This window comes from Tupaia chinensis, unplaced genomic scaffold, assembly GCF_000334495.1.
Source record: "Tupaia chinensis unplaced genomic scaffold, TupChi_1.0 Scaffold000094_1, whole genome shotgun sequence".
NCBI classification, from domain to species: Eukaryota; Metazoa; Chordata; class Mammalia; order Scandentia; family Tupaiidae; genus Tupaia; species Tupaia belangeri.
The window spans coordinates 6,255,193-6,272,787 of NW_006159556.1; the positions used below are offsets into that span (position 1 = coordinate 6,255,193).

At 43.3% G+C, this 17,595-nt stretch overlaps 1 protein-coding gene across 1 annotated transcript in view; it reads right to left on the minus strand.

Annotated features, from left to right (window-relative positions):
• CDS1 (CDP-diacylglycerol synthase 1) overlaps positions 1-17,595 on the minus strand; it is a 44,420-nt gene that overhangs the window by 24,317 nt on the left and 2,508 nt on the right. The window contains exons 3-5 of the mRNA XM_006143295.1: positions 11,620-11,716; positions 6,496-6,593; positions 5,300-5,439 (exon numbers count right to left, since the gene is read on the minus strand). Coding sequence (XP_006143357.1) covers positions 5,300-5,439; positions 6,496-6,593; positions 11,620-11,716 — 335 coding nt within the window. The remainder of the gene's footprint in view (positions 1-5,299; positions 5,440-6,495; positions 6,594-11,619; positions 11,717-17,595) is intronic.

Sequence of the window (17,595 nt, forward strand, 5' to 3'; positions counted from 1 at the left end):
GGAGGAGAAGGGATTGTGGTGTGGCCATCCCCCCTGGGGGGTGATTTCTTACTTTCTGTTTCTCTGTCTCTCTCTGTCCTTGAACCACAGTTGGCCATGTAGAAGTCCACTGCCTTAACCACCATGCCACTTGCTGGCTCACTCAATATTATTTTTAAAGAAAAACACTGAGAGAAGAAGACTGAGTCCTCCATAGAAGCTGAGAACTAGTGCTCTCAGAGAATAAGAGAAATGAAGATTTTTTGCTGAGAATTCACCCTGGTAGAGCCCCCTAGAGGAAAACAGAACGGCAAAGAGTTTGCAGATCACCTCCTCCTGCATACCTCTGAATACTCAGATTGAACTTCTAGAAATTAGGAAGAAATGAATAACCAATCAGATGACTAGAAATCTACACAGTGGCACAAGAAATGAGAAACCAAGAAAATACCTCTCCCCCAAGGGAAAAAAAATAACTCCTCTTCATCCACAGACAGTACAATGGAACTCACAGAAATGCCTGATAAAGAATTTAGAGTATTCTTAGTAACAGAGCTAAAAGAGATGCAAGACAAGAGAGACAATGAACTCTAGAAAAGAGCTGACAAGTTCCAAGAGGTGAGGAAGTTCTTGCATGATCTGAAAGAGGAAGTACACACATAAAAAAGAATCAAATAGAACTGTTAAAGATGAAGGCTATAATACCGGAACTTAAAACCTCCCTTGAAAGTATAAAAAGCAGACTAGATCATACAGAAAATTGAATTTCAGATGTAGAAGACAGAGTCGCTGGGCTAGAAAAATTCACCACAAAGACAGAAAATAACCCCCCAAAATGAGAAAAATATACAAGAAACACTAGATACCATTAAACATGTAAACATCCATATAACTGGCATCCCAGGTGAAGAGACTAGTAAGGACATTGATAACCTAGTCCATGAAATCCTGGAAGAAAACTTTCCAAATCTAAAGAGGTGTTCAAAGATCCAGACCCAAGAAATATAAAGGACCCCAAACAGAAGAAGATCTTCTTTAAGACACATTATAGCCAGATTGACCAAAACCACAGACAAAGACAGGATACTAAGATTGGCAAGAGAGAAACGTCAAGTTATCTACAAAGCTCATCCCATCAGGCTAGCAGCAGACCTCTCATCGGTCTAGGTGGCTAAATCCCACAAGGTTGACTACATAGATCGAGTCCTGAACCTGGTGGCTTGATAAACATGCAAGGTACATGGGCATATATGCCCCATATCCCAAGAGAATGGAGAGATGGAGAAGGGATTGAGGTGTGATCATGTCCTATGAAGGGTGTTTTCTCACTTTCCCTCTCTCTCTCTCTCTGTCTCTCTCTGGTGAGCACACATGCCCTCTGGCACATTTAAAGAAAAAAAAAAGAAAATGATAGTGTTATGTTAAACTAAGAGGGAGGGTGACAAATACTGGCTAGTGGTTTGTTTTAAAGTGGCAGCTTGATTTTGTTCTTTTTTTTTTTCTTTTAATTATTTATTTATTTAATTCCACTTGTTATTCATTTTTGATCTGACCAGAGAGAGACAGAGAGAAAGAGAGAAAGGGAAGGCAATAATGTAAGCCACTAGGTCCGGGACTCAAACTGCAATCAGCCATGTGGGAGTTCGGTGCCTTAACTACCACACCACCTCTTGGCCAGAGTACATTTTCTTGTATTCCATTCTAGTATCCCATAAATAAAATTAACAGAAATCAAAGTGACAACTCATGAGGGGGAAAGAGAATTAAAGAAATCTCCAGGAGAAGAAAACCAAATGTCTGAAAAATATGGAAGCTGGAGAACAGATGGGGAACTTTCAGAAGACCTGAGACACTGGAGGTGGCTAAAGGTGTTGTCTAGAGAAACTGACAGAAAGGATCAGGGAAGGCATCGGTGGGGCCTGGGCTTCTAAACTGGGGTAGCAGGGCAAGGTCTAACAGCACTAGGTGCAAGCCCTAGTCAAAGCAATCGACTGTGCGAATAAAGATATTTTTAGGCCCGCCCCACAGGGCAGTGGTTAAGTGCTATGCAGAAGAAGCCAATTCCACATGGCTGACCAGGATTCGAATCCTCCCCCTAGTGGCAACATGCCATGTGTATGTACAGGATTCTGATGGGATAGGGAATCAGAGGGAAAAAAAGACTGCAGTATGACCAGGATCCGCTGGGGGCTGCTTTCTCTGTTTCCCTCTTTCTGTTTCTCTGTCTCTGTCTCACGAGTGCACCTTCCCCCTAATATTAAAAAACAAGAAACATTTACCTTCATAGGCAACTAACGCAGGCCACACTTCAGTAAGGTGAAGGTATTCGCCAGGAAGCTGGGGAATATGGGACAGAAAAAATAAGGGACCCAACTCATGCAGACAGAAAGGCAGTGAGCCCACAGTAGCCAGTTCCAATGGGAACTAGAATGAGGAGGTCTCCGGGTCGAAGGTCTCCAAGAAAAGGGGAAGTGATGCAGTATCTGAACTATGTGAACACTAGAGAAAACTACTTATAGACATGGGACAGAGCTGAGATAAAGACTAAAGATTTCTACACTGAAATTTACAAATGTAAAAAAGAAAAACCATGTGGGCCAACCAGGTGGCGTAGTGGTTAAGGGAGCTGGATTCCACATGGCCAACTGCACAGTTCAAGTCTCAAACTTGGTGATTTGAAAAACATTCTGGATACATGTGAGTTTGTGCACGAATCCTGAGAGGACAGTGGAGGAGAAGGGGCTGCAGCATGGCCATCCCCCCTTGTGGGCATCTGTTCACTTTCTCTCTCTCTGCCTCTGTCTTGCTCTGGTAAATGCAAACACCCTATAGCAAATTAAAAAGAAAGAAAGAAAGGAAGAAAGCAAGCAAGCAAGCAAAGCAAAACAAGAATGAGGTAGTTGTTCAGTTCGGGAAAAATAAAAAGTTACAAAATAATGGAAATGAATCATAGCCATTTTGGCTCCACAGGAAGTGATATTTTAGGTACCTATTTAATAGTGTAAACAATGACTATAAGAAACCAAGGATGGAGAAGTGAGAGGTTATAACAGGAAGTCAAAAAGATATAAAAGTCTCAAATAAGTTAAGAAATCATCATATGAAAAATCACATGAAATAAAGTAAAATTGTTGAGTTCTATAAAGAAATGACTACAGATACTTTCTTTGCTAATATTATTACTAACATTCTAAAATGGAAAAAAAAAAAAAGTCCTGCCACTTTGAACATAAACTGAGAAGAGACAGTGTTCTCTCTTGTAACCAGAAAGAATCCACCCAGCATCTACCTTACATATAACAGAATAAATTAGGCTTGTTGGCTTGATATGTGAGAAAAAATAGTCAGCCTCTCTGAACAAAACAGAATGCACAGATGTGCTTTGATAAACCCAGAGTCAGTCTTATTTTAATAAACCCAGAGTCAGTCTTATTTTATCCTTCAAAACTTTAGTACAATCTTCTTAGCTGTTATCAATCAATTTCCCTATAATAACCCTTCAGCTGATTAAAATTCAAAATGAACTGATTACTTCTGAATTAACAGTTTTGCCCTTGAAATAATACAAATATTTTAATATTTTTAATAGCTATTTTTTTTTTGAGAGAGAGGGTTTTGCTATAGGGCGCGTGCGCTCACCAGACAGAAAGAGAGAGACAGAGAGACAGAAAGCGAGAAATCACCCCCCCAGGGGGAATGGCCACACCACAATCCCTTCTCCTCTGTTCTCCTCTCGCGATCTTGGGCACGCACGCACACGCACCCAGTGTGAGTTTTAAGCCACCGGCCAGGACGCGAACCGCAGTCAACTACATGGGAGTCCAGCAACATAGCCATTACACTAACTGCTGGTCCCCAATAGCTATTTCTAAGAATATATTCCCAGGTTGCATATACAAAAGGTCTTCAAAAATCTTCCTGGAAGGACCAGCAGATGGCATAATGGTTACATCACTGGGCTCCCGCATAACTGAACATGGTTCAAGTCCCAGACTCAGTGGCTTTAAAAATCATACCCGGCATGTGTGCCTAAATTCATACCGGGCATGTGTGCATGTATGCCCAAAATCCTGAGAGGGGGATAGAGGAGAAGGGATTGCAGCATGACCATTCCCCCAGGGGGTGATTTCTCATTTTCCATCTCTGTCTCTCTGGTAAGCACACACGCCCTGTAGCAAAATAATTATATATGCGTGTATGTGTGTGTGTGTGTGTGTGTGTGTGTGTGTCTGTCTGTCTGTATTTTTTTTTCCTGGAATATAATGTATTACAAGAAAACTATGTATGAGTTAAAATATTTTTGCACCTAAATAAACCCACATTTTAATTCCCTTTTTCCATGAGCTTTTTAAATTCCTTCGTATTAAAAACTAAGTAATAAAAATTCTCCTGATTAATTCTATAAGAACCTCTATTTCCTAGGGACAAATAAAGCAATATATACGTGACCACACACACAATAATCGCTGCAGAGTCATCCCCATAGCGAGGAGGTAAAAGGAGGCATCCCTCATGTCTGGCCATGGTTCGAATCCAGTTTGGTGGCTTGAAAACACACTAGGTATGTGTGTGTGTGTCGGGGGGGGGCATACTCAAACTCTTGAAAAGATGGAGAGATGGAGAAGGGACAGTGGTGGGACTATGCCCCATTGGGGGATGACTTCTCCCCTCACAATCACATGTACTCTCTGGAATTAAAAAACAAAACAAAACAAAACAAAATGAAATCATTGTATATTTAAGTTTCCTTACTTTAATATTCACAGGATACCTCCAAATATTGATGTAAGGAGGCTTTATTATTCAAGCTTTGTTGTTTTCTGTCTGTGTGGTTGGTTTGTTTTGCTTTGCTTTTTGTTTTGTCATAGGGCACATGTACTAGCTGTAGAGAGACAGAGGGATGGTGAGAGGAAAAGTGAAAAAAATCACCCACCAGAGAGATGGCCACGTCGCAATCCTTTGTCCTACATTCTCCTCTTGAGATTTTGGGCACACGTGTACATGTGCCTGGCATGATTTTCAAGCCTCCGGTCCAAGACTCAGACTGCTGTCAACCATGTGGGAGTCCAGCGCCTTAACCACCATTCCACCTGCTGGCCCCTCATGTGTGTTTTTAAACCACTATTAGGGAATTACTGCTATTTAAGATCATGATGAAAGGAATAGCTTTAAACATAAGAAATCATTAAAAAGAGACTGGGATAAAATGTATGTAAAATGTGACAAATAAAATGAGGCTATCAATTCAAATAACATACATTAAAATAAACATGAAAAGCACATTAGCTACATTTCAATACAAGACATCGCCTTAACTTACCTGCCAGATAGAGGGCAAATGATATAAATCTATGGTAGCGAATGAGGAACTGCAGCTGTTCTTCTCTTTGAACAAATGTAGCAAAATAATCGGCTACAGTCTCTCCATAGAAAAAGTAGTTTACACACAGTAGAAAGTACCTGTAATTTAAAAATAATTAGTATGAAGTCCATAATGTAAACTAATTCCCAACTAAGCACAGTTCTCATGATATCAATTATTGAGATCCTAAGACGTTCCCCCTGTCCTAAGGATAATGAAGAGGGAAAAATGGAAGAGGTCGCCCCATCTCTCTCCACTGCCCCATCATAGCGGTGTCTTCCTCCCCTCTTCTCAATGCCCCAGATGGATTCCGGTGGAGCAGGGATTCTTGGATTGCAGGTGGGTGGGTGGGAGCTAGAAGCAGGTAAAAATCTCTCAGGAAAACCTCTAAAAACCACACACATCATCTATCCCTTCCCAAGGAAGAGATTTCACTGTCGGGGCTGTGTGAGCCAGGTGAAGAGCTCAGAAACACTGGACGCCTTGGAGTTCTGAGCCTCGTCCTCTGAAGGACAGAGTCCTAGCTAGCCTGAAGAGGGAGTTTCCCTCATGGACAGAATTAGGCCCCGCCATTCCCAAAGTCAAGGGCAAGTTACCTCACTTCCACCCACTGTTCTACCATGTCTCTGCTGTCTTACAGTGGAAACTGTGACTCCTTCGTAAGGTGACCAAGGCCTATCCTCACCCACCAAGCCAACAAGTGCGTGTGTGTGTGTGTGTGTGTGTATTCAAAATAATTCAGATATCTCTATAATGACTAAAATGTAAGGTATGAAAAAACTTGGAGTGGCAGAGTTACAGGTGATTTTCTTTTTCAAAATTAAAATTTAGTTATAATTCTTTTGATTTCTGTTTCTTCCAAAAATCAATTTATATGGTAAACTGTGAATTTTAAAAAATATATTATTATTTAATTTTATTTGTTATATTAATTTTTAAATTTTCATGAAAGAAGGAGAGTGAGAAAGAAAGTAAAAGAGCCAGCCACAAGGTCCAAGACTCGAACCATGGTAGACCACGTGGGAGTACAGAACCTTAACCACCATGCCACCTGCCAGCCCCCACTGTGTGGATACTGACTGATCAAGACGCTTCTTATAAACATTGGAAAGGAATCTGACTTTCATACCTGAGATGGTTTCACATTTACTTACCAGCTTAGTGTCCTGAACCATGGCAGGTCGTAAGAGTGATAGACTCTGTAACCAATAGTGATAATTTCATGGAAGCATTTCACTTGGATGCCAAGAACCTGAAACCAAAAGAAAACGTGAACATGCATTTCTCAATATTTACATTTAACAAAGGTGTTTCCTGTTGTATGTATTTAATAATATTAATCTACCAATTTTTAATATTCTAAATGTCAGTAGCAAAAATCCACTATCCAATGTCTGTAAAATCAAGTGACGTCCCAAAGGGTCTATTAAATGATGTTTTATTGAGAACATTTAAGAGATGTTTTTCAGGGTGGGAGATGGCATTGAAGTTTATAGTTTGGGTTGTTGTTTTTTTGAAGATTTATTTATTTAATTCCGTTTGTTATTATTATTTTTTAATTTGACCGGAGAGAGAGAGAGAAAAGAAAAGGGAGAAAGCAAGTTGCCAGGTCTGGGATTCAAACTGCCATTGGCCATGTGGGAATCCAGCACCTTTAACCACCACGCCTTCTATCAGCTCCTGGAGTTTATTGTTTGAGAGACACAGTCTTGGTCACCATTGACTACATTTTCTCTCTCATTAGTACTACATTCTTGAGATTATCCTTTGAAAGATAGAGACTCTTTAGTCCAATTTGCCCTCTTTGTCTCAAGCTACCCTGGGAAAATGAGCACATATGAAAGTTCGCTTTCATGTATTTCTTTTTTTTTTTTTTTTTGGGAGAGATTGTTTTTGTTTTTTGTTTGTTTGTTTGCTATAGGGTGTGTGCGCTCACCAGAAAGACAGAGAGAGACAAAAAGACAGAAAGCAAGAAATCACCCCCCAAGAGGGAGGGCCACGCCGCAATCCCTTCTCCTCTCAGGATCCTGGCACGCACATGCGCCCAGTGTGAGTTTAAACCACCGGGTCCAGGACTCGAACTGCGGTCGACTACGTGGGAGTTCAGCGACATAGCCATTACGCTAACTGCTGGTCCCGCTTTCATGTATGTCTAACTGTACTTCCTATCACATACACTTGGCAAAGGACACGACCAAGACAAAGAGTTAAAACTTGTCACCCGACCAGCCAGGAACTGGGCAGTTTTTCATCCTCCCAGCTGTGCCAACTCTCCCACAGCCAGCTACACCTCTGGTCAAACTAAGCTGTGCTACTGTGGCAAGTTCTAAATATTAATAGCCTCTTCCATTTGCAAACACTTTGGCCAGTCACCTAAGGCTATACAATTCTGATTGCACAGTGTCCTAAATACATGCCTAGTCAATGAGTCCATTTTTGTTTTGTTTTGTTTTTTTTAGGTTTTTGCCATAGGGCTCATGCACTTGCCAGAGGAAAGAGACAGAGAGATACAGAGAGAAGGGAAATGCAAAATCACCCCTCAAGGAGACGGTCCCACCACAATTCCTTCTCCTTCACACTCCTCTCAGGATCTTGGGCATACACATGCCCGGTATATATTTTTAAGCCACCAGGTCCAAGACTCAAACTGCAGTCATCCTTAACCACACACCACCAGCTGGATCCCCAATGAATCCACATTTATGAGGCCCCCTTCCTTCTTCTTACATGTATTTAATTTCTTTTATGATACAGTGAGAGAGTCAGCAGAAAAAGTGAGAAAGAGAGCGGGAGAGAGACAGGTACCTTTGACAGGGTCTGGTCACACCACGATCTCTCCTTCTGCCATCGAGTTTCAACTCTGGATCTGAACACGCAGCTGGCCATGTGGCTGCCAGCTCTGCAGATCAGTATGCTACTATCTGCACCACTGAGACCAGGCCCATCAATCCTTTCTGGATGGTCAGTTTCGTGGTCCTTCACTCTGCTGTATCCACCCGTGTGGGTGGAATTCCTCAAGGTGCAGCTAGTGCTTGGCTTAAGTCAATTCCAAGGCTCAGAGAGCAAATGGCAATCTGAACACTTACTGTAATGCACTGGGAGGCTACAATCTTTGTGAATATACTTGACTGACTTCTAATCCTCGAGAGAGCATTCTCAAGGGCTTAATTTTCTATAACCCTCCAGATAAGAATGAAGTTCTATATTTTAAGGAGTTTTAAAAACTCAGACTACCTGACAGAATCACGTGTGACTTATGAAAGCCTAAAATATTACTATCTAGTCCTTTACTGAGAAAGTGTACCAAAGTTCTTGAGGATATGCTTTGGAATTTTTTTTTATCTGCTATAGGGTGCGTGTGCTCACCAGAAAGACAGAGACAGAGAGACAGAAGGCCAGAAATCACCCCCAGGGAGGATGGCCATGTCACAATTCCTTCTCCTCCATTCTCCTCTCCGGATTGTGGGCACGCACGCACACACACCTGGTGTGAGTTTTCAAGCCACCAGGTCCAAGACTCAAATCACAGCCAACGACATGGGAGTCCAGCGACATAGCCATTACACCATCTGCTGGTCCCGGGATTTCTTTTTAAGGTTTCCACAAGTTAGCTTTCCTAAATTCTCTATGTTGGATATTCTTTAACTGATTTTCTCCATTATATCTACTAATGTCCAATCACATACCTAGAAATAGTAAATATGGGGGGCCATAAATTAGTGCAGTGTTTGAGGTGCTGGTCTCCCACATGGCTGACTTAAGGTTCGAGTCCTGGAACTGGTGGCTTGAGAATCATGCCAGGCACATGTGTGATCAGACCCAAAATCCTGAGAGGAGAAGAGAGAAGGGACTGTGGCGTAGCTATCCCCCAGAGATTTCTCACTTTCTCTCTCTCTGGCAAGTGAAGGTGTCCTATAGCAGGCAAGCGAAGACAGAAAGAAAGAAGCCAGATCCCACATGGCAACTGCAGTTCAAATCCCACCTCTATCCACCTGAAAACACACTGGACACAAACGTGAGTGCCCCAAGTCTAATGTACTTGAGGCTGGGGTTGTGGTGTGACCAGACCCGCAGAGGGTCTTCCTCTCTTCCATTTGTATGGGCATGTGCTCTGCAGTGGATAAAGAAAAAAATAGGAATAAGGAAAACATTTTTTAAAATTCAAATCCACATATGCTTGCCTGTCTTTCGATTTTATCATATAAAAGTGCTTTAAAATAGTATTTATCCACAAAATTCTTGCCCTAGTCACCATACTCAACAGTTTAGTCTGGAGAGAAATGTACTTTACTAATGGAGTGTTCGCCAGCGCAGCCTAAGTCGGCATATCCAGAACCCTCGTACTTTGTAATACCTTACAACAAAATTTCCTTCTAAAGGGGAATGATAACTCAAATTATCCCCAATATGTTCAGTGACTCCTTACTACTTTCCAAATAAATCCAACCACATGGCCTACTAGTTAAGGAAGCTCGATCCCACATGGCCAACTTGAAGCTTGAATTCCAGCCCTGGAGATTTGAAAAACACGTCAACCTAGTGAACACACATGGGTGCCCAGAAACTCGACAGGAAGGAGAAATGGAGAAGGGATTACAGTGTGACCATCCCGCACTGGGGCAGGGTTCTCTCTCTCTCTCTCTCTCTCTCGTGGGTCCACATGCCTTCAGGCAAAAAAACAAAACTAAACTTCTACATATGGCACTGCAAGGCCCTCCGGAATGCAATCTCTATTTTTCCAGATCCAAAGCTCGTGGGTCCACATGCCTTCAGGCAAAAAAAACAAAACTAAACTTCTACATATAGCACTGCAAGGCCCTCCGGAATGCGATCTCTATTTTTCCAGATCCAAAAGCCCTGTGCTCAAGGAACAGCACCTATTCAGACACACGCTGCCATCTGGACTTTTGCTCACAGGGCTCCGCCACCCTGACAGCGTGCTCCAAGTCTCACATGCGTCCCTTCACTCACACAGCGTCACCGAGCTCCCTGCCTCAATCATTTGTTTCCTCTTCTCCATGTCTGCCACTCATCACACGGCACTGAAAAGTGTAAAGTCCACGTCCCAAGGACAGGCGTGGTCATCTTCACCATCCGCAGGTTCTGAGCCCAAGAAGACTGGGAGCTGTAGGCCCTTGGAATGACACCTGGGCCACACCCAGGCCTGCCCATCTGGCTTTCAACTCGGCATCCTCTGCATCCACGTTAAGTCTGTCCTAGCTGTTACCCATGTTTCCTTGGTAAAGAAGTCAGCAAGTTAAAATAACAGAAAAGTAATTTTTCATTTCATTCTCATTATCTCGCTGTCCTAAAAAACCCCCCTAAAAAAAAAAAAAAAAAAAAAAATCAATGAGAGAATCAAAAGGAAAACAAAGAAGAGTTTGCAGAACTTACAGAAGGTGCTTTAGCAGTTTTAGGAGTTAATGGGATTGTTTTTTCAACTGTGTCTAATTTCACTTCAAAACTAATTTTTTTTTTGAGAGTTTTTTTGCCATAGGGTGTGTGTACTTGCCAGAGACTGAGAGAGACAGAGAGTTAGAAAGCAAGAAATCACCCACCAGGGGTGGTGGCCATGCCGCAATCCCTTCTCCAACATTCTCCTCTCAGGATCTTGGGCATGCATGCACATGCGCCCGGTGTGAGTTTAAGCCACCGAGTCCAGGATTCGAATCATGGTTGACTACATGGGAGTCCAGCGACATAGCCATTATGCTAACTGCTGGTCTCCAAAACTAATTTTTTAAATCAAAGGAACAGCATACCACATTGCCCATAAGCTTTGCAGCTATGACTAGGACTAGATGTGGAGGAGGGAGATAGGTCAGATGGGTAGACACGAGAGTAGCCAGAGAACCAGAGAGTGGTGACTGTGAAAAGGCTGAATGAACAGAGATGGAATTTTGGACACACAAACACTCAAACAGCACGTGTCTCAAGCTGTTGAGTGTGGGACTTGAACCACGCACTTAGCCATGTGGGATCAGCTGCCTTCACCACCACCCCATGGGCTGGCATGAGTATGTGTGCATTTCTGTCAGATCCTAATGCTTAGCACAGGGTCTTTCATGCTTGGTTTCTGCTGAATGAACACATGAACAGCCCTTTTGCAAATAGAAAAGATTAATCCAGATCATTTCACGAACTTGAAGACTCTTGAAGAACTAATTTGTTGTCTCCAGTTCTTTATTACCTTTTTTATGACACACTCAGATTACTTCAATCTTCTATAATGCTGAAAAATAAATCAAGAGACACTTAGAGAAATGTGAGACACTTACAAGAAGCATCAGCATAAAGGATCCCATATAGATGATCAGGAAAAACAACGAAATCATAGTCAGAGTAAGAATTCCACGAATCCACCAGTTTTTCCACCTACAAAGGAAATGTTCGGAAAGTTAGCATTTAACATGTTCTTGAAAGTTTGTGTGGTTTCAGAATTGAGTTGCCCGACTCTGAATTTGTCTTCATGATACTTTAAGAACCCCCACTTCCCTTTATAAAATGACAACAACCATGGGACCAGCAGATGGCATAATGGTTATGTGGCTGGACTCCCACGTAGTCAACTGCAGTTTGAATCCCAGACCTGGTGGCTTAAAAGTCAGTCTGGGCGCATGTACATGTGTGCCCCAAACCCCCAGAGGAGAATGGAGAAGGGATTCTGGCATGGCCATCCCCCCGGAGGGTGATTTCTCATTTTCTGTCTGTCTCTCCAGAGAGTGCCCATACCCTACAGCAAAAATCTGTCTCTGAAGAAAAAAGAAAGAAAAAAAAGAGAAAACACATACACACACACACACACACACACACACACACACACACACACAAATTACAACAACCAGGGACAGCTGGTGGCATGGTGGTGTTAAAGTGTTGGACACTCCCATGTGGTTGAACATGGTTCAAGTCCCAGATCCGGTGGCTTGTGGCTTACTTTCTCACTCTCCTTTTGTGTGTGCCTCTCTCTGGTCAAATTAAAATAAATGAATAAATAAATTAAATAATTACTTTTTAAAAATTATAACAATTTCATTCACTCATTGAAAATGAAATTAAATTACAATTATGTTAGCCAGAGAAGGAAATTACTTTTGTTAAATATGAATGGGGATGGGGCCAGTAGGTAGTAGAGTAGTTAAGGTGGTAGACTCCCACATGGCCAAGCACAGTTCGAGTCCCAGACCTGGAAGCTTGAAAATCACATCAGGCACATATGCATATGTGCCCAAATTCCAGAAAGAGAATGGAGGAGGAGGGACCACAGCTTGACCATCACACAATGGGAGGTGATTTTTCACTTTCCTTCTCACTGTCTCTGTCTCTCTCCAGTGAGTCCATGCACCCTATGGCAAAAAACTTAAAAAGAAGTGTGAATGGGAATGAACCAAGAGGTAGGGGTCATGTCAGCGAAGAAGTGAAAGTCATACTTCCATCAAGGAGAGAAGAATGAGCCAAGTACAAAGTCTTAGAGAAAGATGACACTCAGCTTTTAGGGATAGTAGATTAAAATCACAGTGCTTTTTTGGGGGGTAGGTTGTTTTTTGTTTTTACTATAGGGCGCATGCACCCGCCAGGGAGAGAGAGAGATAGTGAGATGGCCATACTGCAATTCCCTCTCCTCCATTCTCCTCTCAGGACTTTGGCACACATGCATTCACACCCAGCATGATTTTCAAGCTGCTGGATCTGAGACCTAAACTTCATTTGGCCATGTGGGATTCAGAGCCTTAATCTCCCTGCCACCTGTTGGCCCCGAAACCATAGTGATTTTTTTTTAAGAAGTTTTTGCCATAGGGTGTGTGTGCTTGCCAGAGACAGAGGCAGAGACAGTGAGAGGGGAAGTAAGAAATCACCCCCGACAGGAGGCATGGCTGCACTACCATCCCTTTTCCTCCATTCTCCTCCTGGAATCTTAGGCACACATACATATGTACCCAGTATGATTTTCAAGTCACCAGGTCCGGGATTTGAACTGTGGTAGGCCATGTGAAAGTCCAGCAATGTAACCACTATGCCACCTGCTGGCCCCACCATTGTGAGTTTTTAAAGTGGTATAGGTAGCATGGCCAGCTAATGCGAAAAAGTAATGACAGGCTAACACAGAACTGAAACTGGAAAGCACGGTGGTTTCAGTGGGGAGTGGGGTGTCATTTATTGAGGATGTCAGCTAGAGGGTAAGGTCAGGTCAAGGCACACTGCCTTCTGTGCTCAAAGTGTGCTGCCTGGGCTCCTCCATCGGGCTGGTCTCTGCTATGCTCAGAGCTGACCTCCCTCACCCCTCTGCTGTAAAGGCCTGGGATGCCCAACCATCCCCCAGCCACCTGATCAGCAGAGCCTCACATTTCAACCCCAGTCACCTGTGCAAATATTGTCACTCATGGGCCAGTTCCGTGGTGTGATGGTTAACACACTGCTCACGAGAGATCCAATCCCACATGGTGACCATAGTTCAAAACCTGGGTGCAGTCAGCCTGAAACACACCTGGTATGTGCACAAGTGGCCAAGAGTCCTCTGGCTAGAGGACTGGGGGAAGCAGGTCGCAGCATGACCAGACACTGTGGAGAGGGTTCATCTCTCTCTCTCCCTCCACGTCTCTCTTACATGTGTGTGTATGTGCTCTATCATGAATAAAGAAAAAAAATTATTTTAATGTAGACTCATAAATGTCTCATGAGACTATAAACTTGGGAGCTGAACTAAAAATATAGAGCAGAAAATGCTATAGCTGAAAGGTTCTATTTAGTTTTATAGATATGACTGTGGACTAATGAATAGAGTATGGAACTGGGTTAGGTCCCAAAGCTAATCAGAGGTAATGAAAGGATCATAAGCCAGTCCCTGAAAATAATCCAGTCCTGTCTGTATGAAATCCAGAAGCGTATTTAGGCCTCGTTAGCACTGATTCTCAGACTCAGAAACATCGAGAACATCTTCCAGAGAAGACACAACAGGAGCATCAGAAACCAGATGCCACGTGCACCTTGAATATCAGCTTCGAGCGTCAGAGAGTGGTAGCTGCTTAGAACAGAGATTTTAAACAGGAAACTAGTCTCTTTGTAGCATCCCCAAATTCCATGGTAACGAAAAACCTGGGCCCTCCAGGAACATGTGCTATCTAGTTGTCTTTTTTTTTTTTTTTGTAGAGGTTTTTGCCTGAGGGCATGTGCACTTGCTAGAGAGAGAGAGAGACATAGACAGAGAGAGGGAAAGTGAGAAATCACCCCCCACGGAGGATGGCCTTGCCACAATCCCTTCTCCTCCATTCTCTTCCCAGGATTTTGGGTACACACACAAACACACCCAGCATGAGTGTCAAGCCACCGGGTGCAGGACTCTAACTGGTTGACCACGTGGGAGTCCAGAGAGGTAACCCCTACGCCCTCTACTGGTCCCTATCTAGTTGTCTTTTATTGTCTAGGTAATTCCCCTCCCTCAACAAGAACAAAGACTTGACTCTCTGATTTGAATTTAAATGTCTTTCCACCAAATCTCCCAAGAATAGTGAACACAGAAGTAGGCACATTAAAAAGTAACACAGCTCTTTCCGTCATCTTTCTGTGCTGCCACAACGGTGCGCAGGAACGTCCTGGCTGCCGCCCTCCAGCGCATCAGCAATGCTAAAAAGAGACAAACGCCAGGTTCTTATTAGGCCGTGCTCCAAAGTCAGTCCAGTTTCCACCTGTGATGATGAAGCATGGTTACTTTGGCGAACTTGAATTCACTGATGACCGCAGAGCTAGAAAAATTCTCATGAATCTCACCATCACGTTAAACAAGTGTGGGATGACCAGACCCAGATTTGATGTGCAGCTCAAAGATCAGGAGAAATGGCAGAATAATCCGCTCCCATCCATCAGTTTGGTTTCACTGTACTGACCACCTCAGCTGGCATCATGGACCACGAAGAGGCAAGACAGAAACCTACAGGTGGGGGACCCTGGGATTCTTTTTCTAGGGATGTAACACACGTACAAATAAAATGCCTCATTGTAAAAAAAAAAAAAAAAAAAAGAAACACATTTTGGGAGGCCAATAATTGGTGAGTGATTAAGGCACTAGACTCCCACATGGCCGACTATGAGTCAAGTCCCGGATCTGGCAGCTTGGAACTCACACAAGGCACATATGCATATGTGCCCAAAATCCCAGGAGGAGAATGGAGGGAGGATTTCAGCATGGCCATCCTCCCTGGGAAGAGCATTTCTCACTTTCCTCATCACTCTCTCCTGTAGGCGCCCTATGACAAAAACCTTAAAAAAAAAAAAAAAGTAACATCTTTTTAACATAACATTAATATCCATTGATACTGTGAACAAAAATCATCTCTCATGGTAAAAGCACTCAATTCAAAGCATGATCTGTGTGTGTGGGAGGAGGGGAGTCGGAGCAGTTAAAAACAGAGGACAGTCTGGTTCTGAACTCAAAATTCCCAGGTTCCTTCACCATGCTACAATCATCACGCTGGCACAAGTCTTACTTTGGGGTCCAAGTTACCACCTAAGCCTCACCCCATAGAATATTTTGCATAAAGAACTCATTCCACTCTAACGTCCTCAAAAATCCATACTGAGCTAGAAGCAAACAAACAAATATTTTGCATAAAGAACTCATTCCACTCTAACATCCTCAAAATCTATACTGAGCTAGAAGCAAACAAACAACAAGTTTTAAAAGTATATAACTAAGCAGTGTCCTTAAAAGTAGTTATCTTTTTTAAAGAATTTCCTTTTTAAAAAAATGTATTTATTGTCATTATTTTATTTATTATTTATTTGAAGTTGACCAGAGAGAGACAAAGAAAAGAAAAGCGAGAAAGCAAGCTGCCAGATCCGGCACTCGAACCGCAGTTAGCCATGTGGAGTCCAGCTGCCTTAACCACCACACCACCTGCCAGCCCCAAAAGTACTTATCTTAATGAGTTACACATTTCCTGTTCAAATGAGTATGTGATACACAACATCGTCTTGTTACTCCAACTATAAAGTGAGTTTTATTTTAAAAGTAATAAATAGCAAGATTTTAAGAAATTGCTATCCTACAGGCACAAGCACAAAGACCCACTGAGACCCTGGGCTGGCAAGGCGAGCCACCTGAGCCAAGACCTAGGCTGAAGAAGCTGCACCCAGAGTATGGATGCAGGTGGGATCTGGCAGAGAGCAGTTTGGAGAAAGGCCATTTACCTGCCTCTGGCAGACGTGGACAGGAAGTGCACAGGTTCCCGAGAGAAGGAAGACGTTGTTACAAAGCACAGGAACACCAACAAGTCTACACCTGGATCCTCCCAGGGCTCTTGGCTTTGGCACTGGCAGTATTTGGGGCCGGAAAATCCTTTCTTGTGAAGGGCTGCCCTGGGATGTCTGACAGCCTCTCTGGTCTCTACCTACCGAATGCCAGTAACACCCCAACCTTGTGGCAATTTCAGACGTCCCCACTCACTGCCAAATGTCCACTGGAGAAGAATTTCACTAACGACAGCTTGACAGAACTAGCGAGTGACTACTTCCAGAGCCACGCGGAGGGTGAGGAATGAACTGGGACACCGCGCCAAGAGAGTGAAGACCTGTCAGGCCTCCTGCTTTCAGCAGTTCATGCTCTTTCTGAGCTGTAGAAATGGGCATAGCCTAGCCATGATAGCACAGGAGAAGGACATGGCTGGGTGATGTGGGAGCCACTTGGAGCCTTGGGTTCAAATCAGGGTTAGGGAGAGGATCAAAGCATGGCAAGACACTGCTGAGGGCGTCTGTCTGTCTGTCTGTCTCTCTCTCTCTCTCCCATAAGAGAAAGAAAGAAACTTTACAGGGGCCGGCAGGTGGTGTGGTGATTAAGAGTGCTGGACTCCCACATGGGTGACCATGGTTCAAGTCCCAGACCTGGTGGCTTGCTTTCACACTTTCTCTCACTTTCTCTCTCTCTCTGTCCACACACATACACTCTGTCTCTCTCTGGTCAAATTTAAATAAATAAATTAATAATTTTTTGAGAGGTTTTTGCTATAGGGAGTGTGCGCTCTCACCAGAAAGACAGAGACAGAGAGACAGAAAGCAAGAAATCACCCCCCAGGGGGGATGGCCACACCACAATCCCTTCTCCTCCATTCTCCTCTTGGGATCTTGGGCACGCACTCACAAGCGCCTGGCATGAGTTTAAACCACCGAGTCTGGGACTCGAACCACAGTTGACTACATGGAAGTCCAGCGACATAGCCACTACGCCAACTGCTGGTCCCAACATTCAGCACATTTTTAAAACT